The sequence below is a fragment of the Rhincodon typus genome, chromosome 9 (assembly GCF_021869965.1).
Source record: "Rhincodon typus isolate 14 chromosome 9, sRhiTyp1.1, whole genome shotgun sequence".
Classification (NCBI taxonomy): domain Eukaryota; kingdom Metazoa; phylum Chordata; class Chondrichthyes; order Orectolobiformes; family Rhincodontidae; genus Rhincodon; species Rhincodon typus.
Genome location: NC_063340.1, coordinates 50977777 through 50998625, shown reverse-complemented (window position 1 = coordinate 50998625; position 20849 = coordinate 50977777). Strand labels below are relative to the sequence as shown.

The 20849-nt window shown below is 38.5% G+C and overlaps 1 protein-coding gene across 1 annotated transcript; it reads right to left on the bottom strand.

The window, feature by feature from the left end:
• Positions 1-3709: 3709 nt before the first annotated feature.
• nenf (neudesin neurotrophic factor) lies at positions 3710-20376 on the bottom strand. Its single transcript, XM_020529862.2, has 4 exons — positions 20149-20376; positions 15699-15759; positions 11657-11760; positions 3710-4384 (listed from the first exon to the last, which is right to left on the bottom strand). The coding sequence occupies exons 1-4, from the start codon at positions 20308-20310 to the stop codon at positions 4208-4210; spliced, it is 504 nt and encodes a 167-aa protein (XP_020385451.2). The 5' UTR covers positions 20311-20376; the 3' UTR covers positions 3710-4207.
• Between the last annotated feature and the right edge of the window lie 473 nt (positions 20377-20849).

Sequence of the window (20849 nt, the reverse complement as noted above, 5' to 3'; positions counted from 1 at the left end):
ATGGCCTTACAACCTTAATATGGAGTTCCCAGCTCCTCTACTCAAAGGACTAAACAATAAAGGCAAGCATACTAAATGCCTTTTTAACCATCCTATCTATGTGTGATGCAAACTTCAAAGAATTATGTACCTGAACCCCGCCCCGCTCCCTCTGTTCTACAACACTACCCAAGCCTCTACTATTAATTGTATAAATACCACCATGGTTTGTTGTACCAAAATGTGATACCTCCAATTTAATCTGATTGAACTCCATCAGCCATTTTACAGCCCATTGACCTATTTGATCATGATCTCTTCGTAACCTTAGTGAAGAAGGTTTTCTATCAACTATGTCACCAATTTTGGTGTCATCCACAAACTTACTAACAAATATAGTAACAATATTCTCATCTAGATCATTTATATAAATTATAAGAGGACCCAGAACCAATCCCTGTGGACACACCACTGGTGATGAGGCCTCCAGTGTGAAAAACACCCTTCACCACCACACTGTCTCCTGTTGTTAGCCAATTATGTTTCCAATTGGTGAGCTCATAAATTCTACGTGACCTAACTTTACTAATTAGTTTACCATGCAGAACCTTGTGGAAGACTTTACTAAAGTCTAACAAGGTCTATTGTTCTGCCCTCAGTCTTTTTCCAACCTTCTTCAAAAACTCAATCAAGTTTGAGAGACACTATTTTCTTCATATAAGACCCATGCTAACTGCCCCTAATCAATTTTTGCCTCTCTAAAATGGCCATAAATCCTCTCTTTTGATTAAAAAAAAATCACCTCGAACAATTTACCCACAACCAAAACCAGACTCACAGGTCTATAGTTTCCTGGCTTCTCCTTACAATCTTTCTTAAAAAGGTACAACATTAGCCATCCTCTAATTAGCAGGCACCTCACCCGTAGTTATGGGTGACGCAAATATTTCTGCAAGGGGTCTCGCAATTTCCTCCCTTACTTCCCACAATATTCTGGGATACATTAGAACAGGTCTCAGATTTATCCACCTTTCTATTCTCTAAGACCTCCAGAATTTCCTTTTGCGATGTGAATTGTTTTTAAAACATTAAACTTTATTTCTGTGTTCTCTAGCCTCCATTTCTTTCTCTACAGTAAAAACTGACATGACAGTCATTTATTATCTCACGCATCTCCTGGGGTTCAACACAAAGACGAGCTCCTTGATCTTAAAGGGGTCCTACCTCTCTCGTTACCTTCTTACTCTTAATGCATTGGTAGAATCATTTTGGATTATACTTAACCTTATCTGCCAATGCTATCTCATATCATCATCTTTGCCTTCCCGATTTATTTCTTAAGAACGCCCCTATACTCTTTATAATCAATTAAGTGATTCAATTGATCCCAATTGTTCATTCATTGTTCCTCAATCTTATCAGGCTTACCCTTCACTCCAATAGGTACATAATGCTTCTAATCTCATCATCACACTCTGAAAGCCTCCCACCTGCCAGATGTGCTTTTACTTGTGAACAGTCTACTCCAATTAACTTTTGACAGTTCCTATCTCTTACAATTAAAATTTACCTTCCTCCAATAAGAAAACTAACTTTTATGGAAGGCTTATCCTTTTCTATAACCATTTTGAAACAAATAGAATTATGATCACTAGACCCAAAATGTTTCCCCATCTTTACTCCAGTCACCTGCCCTACCTTATTGCCCAAAAGGAAGGTCGAGTTTTACTCCTTCTCTAGTAGGAGCATCCACATATTGATAAAGAAAACGGAGCACATTTGACAATTTCTTCACCATCCAAACCTTTAACACTATGGTAGCCCCAGTCAATGTTTGGAAAATTAAAAATCCCCCATTACAACTTTATTATGATTACATACATCGGAGATCTCTCTACATACTTGTTTCTCAATTTCCCCGAGTATTGGTGGGAGCGGGGGGTCTATAATACAATCCGATCAAGGTGATCTTCCCTTCTTATTTCTAAATTTCTACCCATATATTTTCACTGGACAATTTTTCAGAAATATCTTCTCTAGATACAGCAGTAATGCATTTTTGTTAAAATTAAAAACACCACTCCCTCTTTTTTTCTTGGGGATAAGAAAAACAGCAGATGCTGGAATCAGAGACAACACAATGTGGAGCTGGAGGAATACAGTAGGCCAGGCTGCATCAGAGGAACAGGAAAGTTGAAGTTTCGGGTCAGGATGCTTTTTGAGGAAGGGTTCCGACCCGAAACCCCTCTTCCTTCTTGCCTCCTTTCCCATCCTTCTTATAACATTCAAAACCTGGAATATTGAGCTGCCAGGCTTGTCCATCTCTCAGCCAAGTTTCTGTTATAGCTATGACATCCCAACCTTAAGTTCTAAAAACACCCTGAATTCATCAGCCTTATCTGTAAGGCCCATTGCATGGAAATGAATGTGATTTAGTTCTTCAAAGTTACCACGTACTCTGACTCTCATCTTTCTTTTCTAACTGATTCGCTCTCTTCGCATTCAAAACCTTCCCCAATCTTTCTATTATCATTGCTACTTAAAATTCCTCAACTCCCCCTCTCTCAGTTGAAAGTCTCCTTTAATGGAACTAGCAAATCTCCCTGCTAATACAGTTCAAGTTAAACCCATTCTTTTTGAACAGGTATTTTCTGTCCCGTAAGGGACTCCAATTGTCCAAAAACCTGAATCCCTGACCAATAAACCAAATCTTCAGCCATTGATTTATATCCTTTATCCTTTCGTTCCTTGCCTCATTCGAGTTTGGCATTGGGAGTAAACCACAGATTACCACTTTTACAGGTTCTATTTTTAATCTTCTGCCCAACCTTTTAAATTCACTTTGTAAAGCTTTAATCTTTTCCCTAAAAACACCATTCCTACTAATGTGCACAATAATTTCCAGCTTTTCAATCTCACTAACAGCAATATGCTTCAAATGCTTAGAGTCATCCTTAATCCTAGCACCAGGAAAGCAACATACCATCCTAAATTTACGCTCACTGCCACAGAATCTCCTGATTATGCCCCTGATAGGAGAGCCCCCATAACAACAATTCTATTAAATCTTGTCAAATGCTGCCTAACACTGGAATCACTCCCTAGTGTCCAATAACTGACTGTCCCTTCTATTTTCCTCAGACAGACTATCCCCTTCAACAGTACCAAAAACTGAATATCTATTTGATAGAGGAATAGACACCAGAGACTTCTGAACTACCTTCTTACCTTTCCTGACAGTCACTCATCTATCTGACCGATCCTGCTGTGTTCTCACTTCTCTAAATCTACTATTCATCTCACTCTGTGCCTCTCATATGCCATTAATAACATTAAACCTAAAAAAAGAACTTCCAATAACACCTTATATATAAACTTCATTACCTACTAAAAGGAAGGTAATGTCAAAATGCAAAATAATTTAAAACATATAGCAAACATAAATCTTAAATAAAATCAACCACGTAACTATTAACTGAATTAAAATGATTCATCTTCAATAAATTTCTCAAAGGAAAAAAAATGACCACGTATAAGACTCCCCAAAATGAAAACACAACTCCTTACTTTGAAAAAAAACTTCAGCTTTTAAAAAAAAACACTTGCAATGTAAAATAAAACTAACAGTTTTTCAGTTTCTAAATTTAGAAACAAAAAATACTTCAGCCATTCACTGTAGCCTCTGAAAAGCTCATTAAAAGGAATCTGTTTGGGGAAAAAAAAAAAACCAATTTTCTTGGTTTTTAAATTTTTTTTAATGTTATTGAAACAAGTGAACAAAAGTCTTATATTAGTGCGATATAACTATAATAAATCTTCAAGTAAGCCTATAATCACAGGAGCCGTTGAAAGATCCACGCTGCAACTTGTATTGTTAACAAAAGTCACAATTTTGCAAACAGTTTAATAAATGTTATACAAGAATAAAAACCTTAGGTCTTAAATATACTGGCCTTATTTGTTAGGAATTCCCTTCCTAGTTTTGAAAAGGTATCCAACTTGTATTAATGGACTGCCTATAAAACCAAAATCAGTTTTCATATCACAGTTCAAGACCACAGTACTTGATTTTTGAAGGGGTTACTGCCCAACGTGGAATCTCACAGGGAACCATTTTTCTTCTCTTACAATACAAAAACTTTATACAATGTAGTGTATAGACTACAGATACTAAATACAAAATTATTAATACAAAAATCATGAAAAATATTTCAATATGAAACAGGGATCAAAACTCATCTTTAATGCTAAAGTGGGGCTGATCTTCAGGTTTAAAATTTTTGTTGGGGCTGCCATCTTCATTAAGAATTCGACGTGCAGTGTAGCCAACAATAGGATACTTGGTCTTGTACAAGTCATTGAATACATCATCAAGAGAATTCAGTTCCTCTTCAGTGAGTCCAGTCTTTAAAACAATGGAAAAAGGAAAGAAAACATAGGTAATTGTAAAAGCTTTTTTGCATGTTCTGTAAATCAAAAGGGTGTAGAACACAAATCAAGTGTGACTTGCAGTTATACTACTCTGGTCTTATTTTAAAAGATGATACTTTTTGGAAATGAGAGCACAGAGATTCCATTTCAGTTCTGCTGGAACTGAAAGATTGTAGGCAAAAAGTCAGAAATGAGAGATCACACACCCCTTGAATGGCTGACATTAAGACTTCATCATTAACAGTAAAGGGGACTATTACTTGAACGGTGAAAAATTGCAGCATGCTGTTTTACAGGTACAACAGACAATTAAGAAGGCAAATGGAATTTTGTCCTTCATTGCTAAAGGGATCGAGTTTAAAAGCAGGGAGGTTATACTGCAGCTGTATAGGGTGCTGGTGAGACCACATGTGGAGTACTGTGTGCAGTTTTGGTCTCCTTGAGAAAGGGTGTGCTGGCACTGGAGGGAGTGCAGAGGAGATTCACTAGGTTGATTCCAGAGTCAAGAGGGTTGGCTTATGAGGCTGAATAGACTGGGATTATATTCATTGGAATTCAGAAGAATGACAGTGGCGGGGGGTGGGGGGTGGAAATCTTATAGGAACATATGAAATTATGAAGGGAATAGATAAGGTAGAAGCAGGGAGGTTGTTTCCACTGGCAGGTGAAACTAGAACAAGGCACAGCCTGAAAATTAGGGAGATCAGATTTAGGACCGAAATGAGGAGGAACTTCTTCACCCAAAGAGTTGTGAATCTGTGGAATTCCCTGCCCAGTGAAATAGTTGAGGCTTCCTCATTGAATGTTTTTAAAGCTAAGATAATTCCTTTACTATTCAAAAAATTAATTAAGGGTTATAGCGAGAGGGTGGGTAAGTGGAACTGAGGCCATGATAAGATCAGCCGTGATCTTATTGAATGGCAGAGCAGGCTCGAAGGGACAGATGGCCTACTCCTGCTCCTTATGCTGTCTGTCTCCTCATTTAATAGAAGTCATATCTCAAATCACAGAAATAAGCTACTGGCAAAAGTAAACAGTTCAGCCATCCAGGTGGAAACGTATCTGTTGAGAAGACAATTTATTGAGAGACTTGCTGATCAAAGCCGCATTGAAAATGAAGAACTGTTAGAATGGATCTTTTGTGCTTCATTTTCTTCATCTTTCATTTCTTCCACACTGGGTTGGAGCACACAAGCTGGACTGGTGCTTCAGGGCAGTACTGAGAAAACGCTACTTTGTTGGCGGTGTTATCCTTTTGGTGAGATGTTATATTAAAGTTCTAATTACCTGCTACAGAAGACAAACTATCTTAAGGGTAACATTTTGTAGAAAAATATTCTCATGACATCCTGATTAACTATTGTTTTGTAACCATCACCACAACAATAAACACAGAACCACCTCCCTTTCATTTACTGTTACAAACCTGATCCAAAAGCTAGTTTTATGTTTTTCACTCAAATTATTGATGGCTATCTGTAAAAAAAAAAAAAAAAAAAAAAGTGGCTCATTCATTGCAAAATACCGTGGGGCATAAAAGGGGTACCATTTTATGCCACTGTTTATTTGCCAATTTGATCTGAAGCAAAGAAGAGGAAGAGTTAGAAAACACCTAGCCTGAACTTATCGAGCACAGGTAAGGATTTTGTTCAGGTTCCCAAAGAAGTGGGGAAAGAAAGAACAAAGAACCACAGATGCTTGAAATCAGAAACAAAAACAGAAGTTGCTGGAAAAACTCAGCAGGTCTGGCAGCATCTGTGGAGAGAAAGCAGAATTAACGTTTTGGGTCCAGTCACTCTTCAGAAAGAGATCTCTGGAGCTAGTGGTCTTGGTCCAGCATTTACAGTTCCATACTGTAAAAATAGCAGCTATTCCTATTACTGCATAACCCACTCAATGGTTTTTAAATATAGGTATTAAATTTCTAAAATATTACAAAATTTCTAAAGTATTAAAGTGGGAATTTGAAAAGATGCATTTTATGATGGGATTATATGGAATAATAAGGGATACATTATTGCAGAAGCATTGGAAAAATGTAAAATACCTAAAATCGTTGATAAAAATTGTATAGCATAAAATGACAAAGTATTTTTACACAAAATTTAATCTAGGTTGTGAAAGATTATGACTGAGTTAAAGCATGAAACAGTCAACTCTGATCAAAATATGAGTGAACACTAACTTTTTTTAAAAATCACATGTTTAGACTAAAATGTGACTGATCTATCAAGAATGTTACAGCTTTTATGAGTAAGATGGACACATTCAATATAATGTGTATGGAGTATTTTATACATTAAACCATTTCTAGGATACTATGTTGATAATGCATGTCAGCTTGAGACACACCAGATGGCTGATTCCACTTTGGTAAGTATTCTACATCACAATACATTTATGTAGAGATTCACTTTCAAAAGTCTTGGACTTCTGTTAGGAGTTTGTTGCTCGTATGAAGTATTTCCGTTCTCTATCTTTCCTCCCTCGTGCTTTTTCCATGCTGGATCTCTCTACTCACCTGCCCTCTCCTAGGCTGTTGCTCATTCTGGACTTTATTCCCTGGTGCATTTGTTTTCCCTTTGATGCTTTTTATATATTTTGCTCTTCATGGACTCCTACCAAGGACAGAGAGATACTATTGACAAGCAACCACACCCATCTCACTGATATCTGAATTAAGTGCCAGTGCTCTTCAGTGCAACACTTTCATAATTAAGGAGATAGTAGGAACTGCCGATGCTGGAGAATCTGAGATAACAAGGTGTAAAGCTGGATGAACACAGCAAGCCAAGCAGCAGTGGAGAGGAAAGCTGACATTTCAGGTCTAGACCCTTCTTCAGAAAATCTGAATCGAAGATGGGTCTAGACCCGAAACGTCAGCTTTCCTGCTCGGCCTGCTGTGTTCATCCAGCTCTACACCTTGTTATCTTACGTTCATAAATACTTTTTGGGGAGTCAGGGTTATGTAGCATAGGAACAGGCTTTTTGGCCCACCATGTCTATGCCAGCCAACAAACACCAAACTGATCCCATTTACCTGCACTTGTCCATAGCCTGTTTTGCCCTGACATTTTAAGTACTCACCCAGATGCTTCTCAAGTGTAGCAAGATTACCTGCCTCCACCATTCATCTACCACCCTCTGGGTGAAAAAGAATTTTCTCAGAAGTCCTCTCAACTACTTGCTCCTCATCTTAAACTTCTGTCCTCTAGTCTTGGATACATCTGCCGTGGGGAAGAGATTCTCATGATTCACTCTATGTTTCTCACTTTTGTGTACCTCAATCAGTTCCTCCCTCAGTCTCCTCTGCACCAAGGAAAACAAATTCAACCTACCAGTCTGTCTTCATAACTGAGACTTTTCATCCCAGGCAACATCCTAGTGAATCGCTTCTGCACTCTCTTGGTGCAATCATGTCCTTCTGATAATGTGGCGACCAGAACTGCGCACAGTATTCCATATGCAGTCTGACTAATGTTTTATAAAGTTGTAACAAGACTTCCTCGCTCTTACATTCTACACCCTGGTTAATGTAGGCAAGCATCCCATATGCCTTTTCACCACCCTGTCATGTGCTGACATCTATGTTGCTCTTTGTTCCTCAGTACTTCAAAGAGACCTACCTTTCACTGTATATATCCTTTCCTTTTTAGACCTCCCAAAATGAAACACCTTGCACTCACTGGGATAAAATTCCATCTGCCATTGCTCTGCCCAACATCAGTCTGTAGCCCGAGACTATCAACAACATCCCCAATTTTCATGTCATCTCCAACCTTACTAATTAAACCTTCTACATTCAGATCCAAGTTGTTAACGTACACAACAAACAGCAAGATCCCAGCACCGATCCCTGTGGTACACCACTGGTCACAGGCTTCCAAGTACAAAAACAACCACCCATCATCCTTTGCCTCCTATTTGTTAGCCAATTTTTGAATCCAGTTTGCCATCTTGCTTTGGATCCCATGGGCTCTTACTTTTTGGACCAGGCTTCAATGTGGGACCTTGTCAAAGGACTTACTGTAAGTCCATGTAAAACAAATCAAATCAACTGTGCTACACAAATATATTTGTTACATTTAGCATCAATATATTAAATATGCTATATTAAAACAAGATTGTTGTTAAATCAATCATGCTGCTGACAAATTTATCTTTTCTGTGCATGAATATGCTGAAGAGGAGTTACTGGACTTCAATCATTAACTTGGTTACTCTCTCCACAGATACTGCTAGACCCATTGGGCCTCTCCTTCATTTTGCCTTTTTTTCAGAACTTCAGCATCACAAGCAGAGAATGATGCATAATTAATCTGAAACAATCAACCAAAAATGTTTCAAAACCACTGCAGCTGGTGTCTGTACAAATGTCAGTGCATTAAACAATTAAACTATGGAAATGTTGCTGATAACAATTAAGTGATTAAAGCTGAATGGTATTGGTGAATAGTTTCTGAAAGGGAGGCGTTTAAGACGGGTTGCATTAAAATGCTTTACAAGTAACATTAAAAGTACACAAAAGTAGTTAAATACAAGTTTGATCATGTTTCTGTCAAACATGTTGCAAGAATTGTTTTTGTAAATTGAAGATCACAGAGCACCATCTAGAGGTATGGCAGAAAGTAGCAATATGCAGGTTTGTAATATTAGCATTGGAATTCCTATTTACAGTGCCCCAAGTGATAGTCAAGGTCATTACAAAACAAATTTAAAAAGAAAGACAGTAAAATAAATAAGAATGTGAAACAAATAACTGTGGATACTGGAGATCTGAAACAAAAAATAATTTGCTAGAAAAACACTATCCTATTGTTTCAAGTTGCCAGTCTCTGTGGAGCACTGGTCTAAGTCCCAGCTCCAGAGGAAATTCATCCTCTTCTGATGACACTGCCACCAACCTCCCCCCCCCTCAAGACAATATGCATAACCTCTCAACTGTGCTCAGCCTCCCCCTCTTGCAACCAATCCTCCAGAATCCCTGGGCTTTATTAGCTACTTGAAATAAAAGCTCAGAAAATAAGCAAGCTGCTCACAAACTGGAAACTCATTTCGGTGGAATTTTGAGCATGAGGGTGATCGTGATCACTTTCTAGCTGCGAATTTCTTGTCCCATTGAAAAACTGGTACGCTTTTTGAACACATCATTTTTGCTCTTGATAAATTCAGTTTAAAATTAAGTTTCTGTAATCCCTTAGAGATGCAGCAGTCTTCCCGAAAAGAGCAACTTTAAATGAAGCAGATTTTTCCATGACAACCAATGTAAAAACCGTAGTTAGGTTATATAGGACTTTGGTCATCAGAAAAAAACCTATGCCCTTTAAGTTGAAATACTTTACATAATAAAATTCTGTATCAGTAAATTATGTAACTTTTTAAATAAAGCAAATTTTAAAAATTGTCAATCTCTTTCAGCTTATGACCAATCCTTCTGACTTGCTGTTTCTTCCATTCCTTAACCCTCCTGCTCACTGACCCACCCTTTCACTGAAATCCCTGCTCTCCAACTGTCACTTCTTTCTCCTGAGCACTTGTTAAGAGTGAGGGCATTGAGGACGGACAATGAGGAGCATGTTGATGACTCAAGATTTGAGATATTGTGAATTGCAATGAGAAACAGTGACAGACTTCAAAAACAACACAGACAGGCTGGGAGATATGGGCAAACATAACATCATATGATATTTTGTAGGAAGAACAAGCAGAGACAGTGTAAAGTAAGTGGTACAATTTCAAAGATTTTGAAGGAATCTGTATATGTATAGAAATCATTGAAGATGGCAGGGAAGATTGAGAAACTGATTACAAATGGCAGATGGGATCTTGGATTTATAAATAGAGGCACAGATTATCAAAGCAAACAAGTCATCATGACCATTTCTCAAACCTTAGCTAGATTATCATGTTCAATTCTGGATTCCGTACCTCAAGGAAGATGTAAAGGTTTGAGAGGATACAGGAAAAAAAATTATGGGAATTGGTCCAGGGATGAGGGCCTTAAATCCTTAGAAGAGATAAAGCTCAAGGATATTTGATTTAGGTACTAAAAAAAAAACTGAGGGATCTGGAGTACACAGAAAGAAACTACTTCCATTAGTGGAAAGATTGAGAACCAGAGGGCATTGATAAAAAGCGTTTGGCAAAGACACCAATTGCTGACATGAGGAAAATCTTTTATTAACAAAAATGTTTATGATCACGAGTGCAGCCCTGAGGCACCATTGGAGGCAGACTGAGTTATGGCTTTCAAAAGGGAATACGATAAACAAAGAAAAAAATGTGCAAAGCTGGAGGAAGAATAGGTCTAGCTAAATGGGTTTATAGTCTATTCTGTGCTGTAACCATTCTACAACTCTATGAATTAATTTTCTATTTCATCAGTGGTATCCTCTTCATCCGTACACTGTTGGGCATTTTTTAAGCATTGCTGCTTCAACAAACTGACAAGTACTCAAAATCTAATTTAAATTGGGACAGATTGACTCTAAACAAGCATGGCAGGGTCATTGAAAGGCCATCAACCGAGGGACAGCGAAGGCAAGAATAAGAGTTAAGAACTGGTTACTGCAGAAAGAAGGATTCTGCAATTCTTTTTAATGATTTAAAAGTGGTAATATCCAAAAACATATTAATGTTTCATGACATCAGTTTCAACTGCAGGGGCAAATTTAAACGCCATCCTAATGGCACTTAATTCAACGCAAGTGATTGCATTCACTTTTCACACTTTGGATTCTGAATTCTCTCTATCTGTTCCTTTTGAGAAATTACAGCTTATTAAAAACAATTACAAAAAAAAAATACTTCCATTCAAAATATGAACTAATAAACAGCCTCCTTTACTCTGGGCCCCTAGTCGAACTTCTGAGGAAGAGTTCAGCATGAAGACATTTCAAGTCTGTCAAGGCAGCATTCCAAGGAATCTGCACTCTACCCTTGCTTTGTCTCAGCATATTTTTCATTACAGAGCCTCAAATTACACACACTACTCCTGCTTTTATCTCAAATATTTTCTTAGTGGATTCACTATTACATCTGAACATTTATATTGCATCAAGTCCTTTTTAATAAAACAAAAGCTACTTTTCTATTTAACTAGCAATTTCTCTGGATTATACACATTCCAAACCCTCCTTGCTAAATAGCTAAACACAATCCATCCTGTTGGGATCAGATGGTAAGAATGAGCACACGTGCGTGATCAAGAGAAAATTAATTCACCAATGCAGCAAGAAGAGCTCACCGTGTCATGTGTCAGGTCTTCAGGTTCCAAGGACATTTTTGCCACAGCACGAGTAGAGTCTTTCCCCACCAGTGCATTGTATGGGCCACCTTTTCCATAAAATTCTAGAGATAAAAGAATATGTTTTACTTTACAAGGTTATTCTTCTCTTCACAGGCTGGGCAGGCTATAAACTAAGTGGTACATGCACCTTCCAAATACAAGACTCTCCTCTTCCCTTCAGTAACTTCCCATTTGGAGTCTGGGCAGATGGAGATTATTACAAGTACAATCAATCATTTGGATACAAAGCCAAGAGGATGGTAGATAAATTTGCAAAATTTCGAGAACTAAAATAAACTGCAAGGAAATATTTAGAAGATAGTAAAGTGATCAAAAATATGGCTAACTTTGAAATCCATAAAAGGAAGGTAGCATATGTTGAAGAAAGAAGTGTATTTGAGATGGGGAAAGCCAAGAGATCTGAAGATAGAAAGATTTGAGTGTTCAGGTTCATGCAACATTAAAAAAATCAGTTTTAAAAAGTGGTTAATACCATAAAGAGAAACTAAAAAAATTCTCTTCATTATTTAAGACAAGAGCTAGTGTAGATTAATGTGTAATTTGGGATTGCCAAATGCCCTTGCTTTTGTTTCAGCGTGCTTCCTGCAGATTCCCTGGAATGCTGTCTTGACGTTCTCAAAATGTCTTCATACGAACTATTGACCCAGAAGTTCAGCTGGGGCCGCTGATAAAGGAGGCAGAAAAACAAATGGTGGCATGGGGAAATATATTAAAACGAATACTTAAACTTTACAGCCTGGCTATGTCAGCATTTACTGAAATAATTTATGACATGTACAAAGTGATAGTCACTTTTGCTGTTGAACATTATTAGAACGTCACCCCTCCTGTGCACTATGCACTAGGCTTGGTGTATACGTCATACTGCCATTAGAAAAAAACTCTTATTTCCAATATATTAGAAAACATTTTACTGTTGACATCCAATTTGCCAGATTGACATACACAGACTAGCAACTTTCTGCACCTGAAAAACTCCACGAGGAATGGAAATATTGTACCAGCAAAATACAGGCAACCTAGTTTGCATTAATATAGAGAACAAAGATAGGAAGTTGTAGTTCAATCATATAAAAAGCAATGAGAAAGACCAAGTGTGTCCTGGCAGGCACAACAATGAAAACAAACATCGCAATAGTATTTTGAAAGGACAGAAGTGTAATGTGCAGCTTTGATGAAAGTGAAACCATGACCATTTAGCGAGACAGGTGGATAGTATCCAAGGAGGGAATCTTTTAATGTCAGCTGTAATGCAAGCCAGATAAAGAAGTTGATGATTCCCAGATTACCGGAAGTGGTGTTGAGAGCGCACAAGATGAGCTGAAAGAGATTGTGTGGAGAGAGCACAAGAAGTTGAAAAAGATGCAGCCAGATGCGAAGGTGGGAGCCTTTAAGAAAACCTGGTTTGGTGGAACTGGGGAAGGAAATGTACACCAGCCAACTGAATGGGTTATCTCACCTTTAGTGACAAAAGAATTTCAAGAGGTCCTCATAACTACTGGAGTCAAGGAAAATTAACAGTAGAGGCAAGAAGCTGGGGCAACAGAAGAGAGCAAGGCCTTAGTTCTTACTGTAGTAGAAGCTGATCTGATAATAAATTGCTCAAACCAGTTGAGAGACAGATGCATTCTAGTATGCAACCCTTCAGGAAGTGAACCTAGGGTCATTGCAGGGGAAAATAGCCAGTATGGGAGAGAATATGAATTTTACTGGGCAAAGGGTCACGAACGGCAGAGAGACGAGGTGACGACATCTGCAGAGGTAATGCAACTTTAGGTCTTTAATAAAGCTACTTCCTGAATGGATAAACATGGGAGGATGCTATCCATGGTTATCTACGTAAATTTTACTTCAATGTACTAGGCTGGATAAACAAAAGCGTCCTGATTTAGTTATTGTAGAAAATAAAACTTAGACAGATGGAGAAGGTCTCAAAATGTTAAGTAAGGAGCTGCGTTGAGACTCGAGCTCTCTATAACATAACAATTTTGGAGTCATTGGGAAACTTAGATCAAAGTTTTCTGTTGGCAATTGTTATGGACCAGACCAATCCCCTCAAAATATATTAAGAAGATACCTGGACTCTGACGTTTTCTTATTTTAAAGGCAAGTATCAGGCATTGCATTGCATTCCAGATGTGACTCGATTGGTCAAACTATCAGTCTTGAAGCAAAACACACATTTATACACTATAGTTAAAATGTAATAAAAGAAAGAAAAACAAATTGGAATAACTAAATTCTATTGGAACACTTAACAGAATAACAGATTATTTAACTACTAAACAGTAACTAATCCAATATATTAGTATCCCATAAACACACCCTTGGCAAAGGCAAATTCAGTAAAATGAATTGTCTCATATGCACTTTTCCGGTCCAGGAGGAAAATCATCAAGAAAAAAAAAAAACTCAGTAGCAGGGAGGGATGTACTGAGGCTTCCAAACTTGGGGTCATGATCCCAGCAACAAATGCTACTAAAAAACTAAAACTAAAAATCCTGGCTCTGGGGGAGCTCAACTCCACTCATTCAAGCTGCTTCTATTGTTCCAACTTTTAAAAAAAATGCCTCACAAGCTGTTAACTTTATTGGATTCAAATAGTCAGCTTTATACCTCTGCCTTAAAAAGACAAAATACACTACTCAATGCCATAGTATTGTCACACAAGATTCAACTAAGAAGTGCCACAGAGATCAGTGCTGCACCCTCAGTCAGTAAACAATCTACATCAATGATTTGGAAGAGGGGATCAAGTGTATGGCAGTTAAATTTGCTGATGACAACCAAGCTGGCTAAGAAAGTAGATTGTCTAGAGGAGGTTGAGAGTTCGCAAACTGATATAGAAAGGTTACCTGTGTGTCCAAAGATTTGGAAGATAGAGTGTACCATGCGTAAATATAAACTTGTCCATTTTGGCAAGGACAATAGAAAAACAGATTACTATTTAAATGGAGACAGACTGTAGGATTGTGGTACAGAAGAATCTGGCTGTCCTGGCACATAAATCAAAGTTAGTCTGCACGTGTAGGAAAATAAGTGGACTACTCTCATTCATCCCAGTGGGAACAAAGTATAAAAAAAAAGTGAGGAAGTTTTCCTGCAGCTGTACAGAATAATAGTGAGATCACAACTGGATTACTGTGTACAGTCAGTCAATCTCTCTATTTGAAAGATATAATAACTATAGAAGCAGTTCATAGAAGGTTCACTTGACTCATTTCTGGGATGAAGGGCTTATTTTATGAACAGATTAGGCCTATATTCATTGAAGCTTAGAAAAATGAGAGTTGATCTTATTGAAATACACAATATCTTGAGGAGACTCGTTAAGGTGGATAAGGAGGATTTCTTGTGAATAACTAAAACTAACTCTGCTTTTTCCTTGACAGATGCTGCCAGACCTGCTGAGCTTTTCCAGCAATTTTGTTTTTGTTCCTGATTTACAGCATCTGCAGTTCTTTCGATTTTTAAAACTAAGAGGCCAGGTTTAAGAATGAGAAATCTCCCTTTTAAGACAAAAATAAGGGGAATTTTTATCTCTCAAAGCATCGCTAGAGTGCGAAATTATTTTTCCTAGAAAATCATGGAAAACTGGGTCTTCACATTTATTCAAATGGAGTTAATTGAATTTTAGACAGACAAGGGAGTCAAGAGTAATAGGTTGCAGGAAAAGTGGAACTGAAACCATAGCCAGATCATCCATGATCTTATTGATCAGGTCAACTGGCTCAAAGGACTAAGTGGATCACTCCCGTTCCCAAGACCTATTTCACAAATTAAGAAAAGATGACCGATATGATTTTAGTCAAAATAAAGTGTATTTTATTGATCCCATATGAGTAATTATAAACATTAGATATATAAAAAAAACTACCAGCACAACTTTACCATCAGGCCTCAGCTAAAATTTTAACATATAAATGTCAGCATTTGTGTAGAACTAAGAGGAGGCCATGACATATAAAATAATGTTTACCTTTTCCCGAAGTCACATCAAACACAACTCCCTTAATTGCCATATAGATGGGTTGATCTTTCTAAAAAGAGCAAAAGGAAGAATTAATAATGGATTGAATGGATTTCTTTTAAAACCTATCGCGGGACACTGGGTAATGATGGCATTGTTAACAATTATTGTTCATTCCTAACAGCTTTCTGCTCATACTTGCAAAGTCCATGCACAGCAGAAACTTCTGGAATCCAAATTAAGGCAGCAAACGGCATCCATATGCTGATCAGACTCTTGGAGCGGTTACATGTGAGCTCAGCTCAGAGAGAACGTTGATTCCTAGTTGCCCTTTAGAAGGTAATGCTGGACGCACTCTTCAATCAGAGCAGAGCAATCTGTGGTGGAGGTAGATGCACATTGCTGTTAGGAAAGGAGCTCAGTGACCCAGTGACAGAAGAACCGATAGAGTTCCAAATTATGAGGGCATTTGGCTTGGAGGGAAACTTGCAGACAATGTTGTTCTACTGTCTGCTGCCCCTGTCTGTCCAGGTGGTAGGGGTCATGAATATGGGAGGTGTTGTTAAAGGAGCCTTGGCATGTTTCTGCACTATATCTTGTAGATAGTATGCACTGCTGCTGCTGTGCACCTTTGGTAGAGTGAGTGAATACTTAAGTTGATAGTTTTGGTGCCAATCGAGCAAATTGCATAGTCTTGGTATCAAGCTTCTTGAATGTTGTGGTTTAGTGTGTAGTCAAACAAGGGACAAGCATTCCATTGCTCATAACTTGGTGCTTTGTAGATGATAGATAGCTTCACGTGCAAATGAGTTACCAGCCATACAACATACAGCATCTGGTCTTCTCTGGGTCAGTAGTGAGCTCCACGACTTTGACGATGGGACATTATGTAATGGAAGAGCTGTGAATGTCAAAGGGAGATGATTGGACTCTCTGTTGTTGGAGATTACCAGCCTAAACTTGAATGCTGTCCCAGTTTAACTTAACATGGCCACAAACTGCTTCAATATCTGAAGAGTTATAAATGAAACTAAAGATCATGCGATCAGACAGCATCCTCAATTCTGACCTCATGATGGAGGGAACTGCAACAAATACTTATGGAGCAGAAGTCTTCAGCACTACAGCCAGGATATTGTTGAGGATTCTCTCTTTTGCTGTGGGAGAAGGTGATAATGGTTGCACGAGGGGACTGCCCGGAGGAACTCCTGCAGTGATGTGCTGGGACCAGGAAGATTGGCTTCCTTAATGCTAGAGATTCACCCCTCATTGATTTCCATTAACCTTGAATTTGCTAGAATCCTTGATGCCATATTCAGTCAAATGCTGCCTTGAAGTCAAGAACAGTCATGCGCACCCCACTTTTAGAGTTCAGCTCTTTTGTCCATGTTTGGACCAAGGCTGTTATGAGATTTGGAGCTGAGAGACAGAGAAACCTGAACTGAACACTGATGAGCAGATTATTGCCAAGTTAGTGATAGCACCAGCACCAGCACCTTCCATAATTTTGCTGATGATAGAAGATAGACTGATAGGCCTGCAACTAGGTCTGGAGAGCAATTTCACATATTGTCAGATAGATGTCAATGTTGTAATTCTGTTGAAACATGTACAATGGAGCAGACGTCTTTAGCACTACAGCCAGAATATTTGCTTTTGCTGTATCCCATGTGCTCAACTGTTTCTTGTATCAAAGTGAACTGAAATGGCTAAAAACTGGCAATTGGGATGATGGAGACAACAGATCTTAGTAGGATAATAGGTCAGCACAATATAGTGGGCTCAAGGGCCTGTACTGTTCTAAGTTCTAAGACGACAGAGATGGGTCATTTGCTGGCCACTTCTGGTAACCTGGCACACCTAGACATATTCCTTTGAGAAACAAAATTGGAAAATATTACTTAAACATAAAACATTAGACTGGGAGTAAAACATATGGCAGAACACAGGTTTCTGAAAATGAATCCAAGACTTGGAGGCCTAGGACATCTCTCCAAGCATACTTAAGAGTTCCATTTCCACAATATTGCCCACCTCTGCTATAAACTCACTATCTGCTGTAAAACTCTTATCTATACTTCGTAACTTGAAAATTTGACTATTCCAATACTCTACTGGGAGGCTTCCATCCTCCACTGAAACATCAATCTGTCTAAACTATGCTGAGCACGTCCTATTCCATCTGCCCATCACCCCTATCCTCACTCACCTACATTGGCTTTGAGAAAGCCAAGGTCTTGGATTTTAAAATCTCAATCCACCCCAAAATTCTGTTTCTCTGGTCATTCTTCCTTTCATTTCACGCTTAGCAATGTGGCTTCAGCCACTGAGGCCCAACTTAGTGATTCCCGTGCCTTCTTCTGTTTTCCTTTCTGAGTCTCATTAAAAAATTTAATCACACTACTACTAGCTCCCACTTTCCATTCACCTTCCTTGAATTGCTAATAGCACACCTCAGGCTTTTTAAAAGCTTTACTACACAGCATCAATGCACAAACACAAGTTGTTATTATCTCAGTTTTATTCCTGTGACAGAACTTTAATGCAGTCATGGAGGTTCAAAGTTAAAGCATACTCCAAGCAAAAAAAGTTTCTCTGTCAGAGCTAGGGAATGCTTTTCTACAATAATCAATGCCAAATCAAACATCTCACATACTTCAGGATTGGATGCATGTGGGAGCACAGTGTGACAAAGTATAAAAGATTGCAGCACTTCTTTGCATTACTTCACAATTCTAACAGTAAGGAAATACACCAGTGTCAAATTCTTGGTCAAAGACTTGAAATAGGAATCACTCTAGTAAGAGGAGGGAAAAAGTATGTTCTATAAAATATGGAATGAACTGATCAGAACTGATAGAAATAAGAAGCTGGCAAACCCCAGCAAGGACAGAATGTGTGGCATCCATCCACACAAACTATAAAGACCATCTGTTTCCAGCACAATGCATCAACAATGTTTCTCCCCAAAGATATTCCTACAATGGAACAAACAGCCAAAATAAACAAAAAAATAAAAATTAAAAAAAAAATCACATACCCATCATCTAAAATCTTTCAATCATAGAATAATAAAATAAGGAAGAGGTCTCTTGGCCCATCAAGTCTGTACCACCAAAGCTACACTAAATCTACACTAGTCCCACTTTGCTGCACTAGGCCCATAGCCTTGAATGTTATGACACTTCAAGTGCTCATCTAAGTACTTTTTAAAAGTTCTGCGGTTTCCCACCCTCAACTATGCTCCCAGGCAACGCATTCCAGAAACCCCATCACATCTGGGTTAAAATTCTTTTCCTCAAGTCCCTTCTAAATCTCCACCCTTTTGCCTTAAAAGTGTACCCGCTTGTTATTGATGCTTCAACTAAGAAGAACAGCAGCCTTCTATCCACTTTTGTCCATGTCAATCATAATTTTATACATCTCAAATCAGGCTCCCTCTCAACTTTTGCTACTCCAAAGAAAACAACCCTCAGCTCTGTTTGTACTGAAGTGCTTCGTCACGGGGGAGTCTCCTTTACGCCCGTTCCAATGCAATCACATTCTTTCAATAGTGCGGTGACAAGAATTACATGCAGTATTCTAGCTGTAGCCCAATCAAAGTTCTGTACAGGTCCAACATGACCTTACTGCTCTTGTAATCTATGCTATGACTGGCAAAGGCATACAGGATGTTTGCCTTCGAGCTTCCTAGTGTCCCACCATTTATTGGGTACTCTCTATCTTTGTCCTTCTTCCAAAGTACATTATCCTATCAGGGTTAGATTCCATGTGCCACTGACCTGCCCAATCAGTTTATAGTCTCCTTTAAGCCAAAATCTTCTTCCTCACTGTCAATGGCCAATCTTCATGTCATGGTAAACTTATTTATTAGCACCTCCTCCACCCCCACGGGTAGACTGTGCCTGGTTTATGTAGTACTACCAATATAAGTGATGGCAAGTGATGGACATTATGATGCAGAAACAATGTGTGAGTATAACTGCAGAAATAATTTTGCTAAGATAATTGACAAATAACAAATATTACATGCCATGATGAATTATTAAACTAATGTAGCTTTATTAAACAAGGAGAAAATTTTCCTAAAGATTTAAACCATTTGTTTGCTGGACACACAAATGACAATTGTACTAACCATATTCAAAAATGTCAAATGGATTTCAAAGTTTAAAAAGTTAGCTTTGTTTACTATTATTATGGGCCTCCAATGAATTACCATGGTAACAACTTGTTGCAATCTATAATGCAGTTGATGTTGATTATAAATTGATAATTAACTTAATTGAGAAATATTAGTGCGGGTACAAACCATTGAAAGTTGTACTTGCAAAATAATAGAATGACACAGCAATTCATCGGGCATCTTGAAAAACATTACTAAACCTCAGAACAAATACTGATTTAAAGCAAAAAGAATTCTCGTTAAATAAGTCAGTAACAAGTTAAATTTATTCACCTCTTCTCCATTGTATTTGGCCAATTCGGTGTCGGTAAACAGGCGGACAGCTGTCTGCGGAGGTGAAGGTTTAAATTTAATTTTTTCCCCAAACAACACATTTAAACCAAGCAGACTAATGAAAAAAACACAGGCACAGCGTCCAACTACAGGGAACGACATACTCTTGTCTCTAACAAACTTCCTCACACTGACAACTCCGGAAATAACTACCGTCGCACTGCCTCCTCCCGGCCCCCAGGACTTCGCTGCCAATCAACCAGTTAGCCAATAGGCAGCTGGATAACTAGAAGGCTCAACCAATAAACAGGCTTCAAACGTCGACCACAAAATTGCGCAGGTGTACAACCGGCAACCAATAGAAAACAAGTCTCTCACCGCAAAGCCAATAGAAAAGCAGTTTCTCGCCGCAGCTACCCAATGGAAAAACAACACCGTATACAACCAATAGAAACCAAAAGAAAACCAGAGACAGAGACAGAGATAGTAGGAACTATTTCTAGTAGGAACTGCAGATGCTGGTGAATCCGAGATAACAAGGTGCAGGGCTGGATGAACACAGCAGGCCAAGCAGCATCATAGGAGCAGAGAGGCTGACGTTTCGGGCCTAGACCCTTCATCAGAAAAGGGGGAGGGGAAGGGGGTTTTGAAATAAATAGGGAGAGAGTGGGAGGCGGATAGAAGAGGGATAGAGGAGAGGA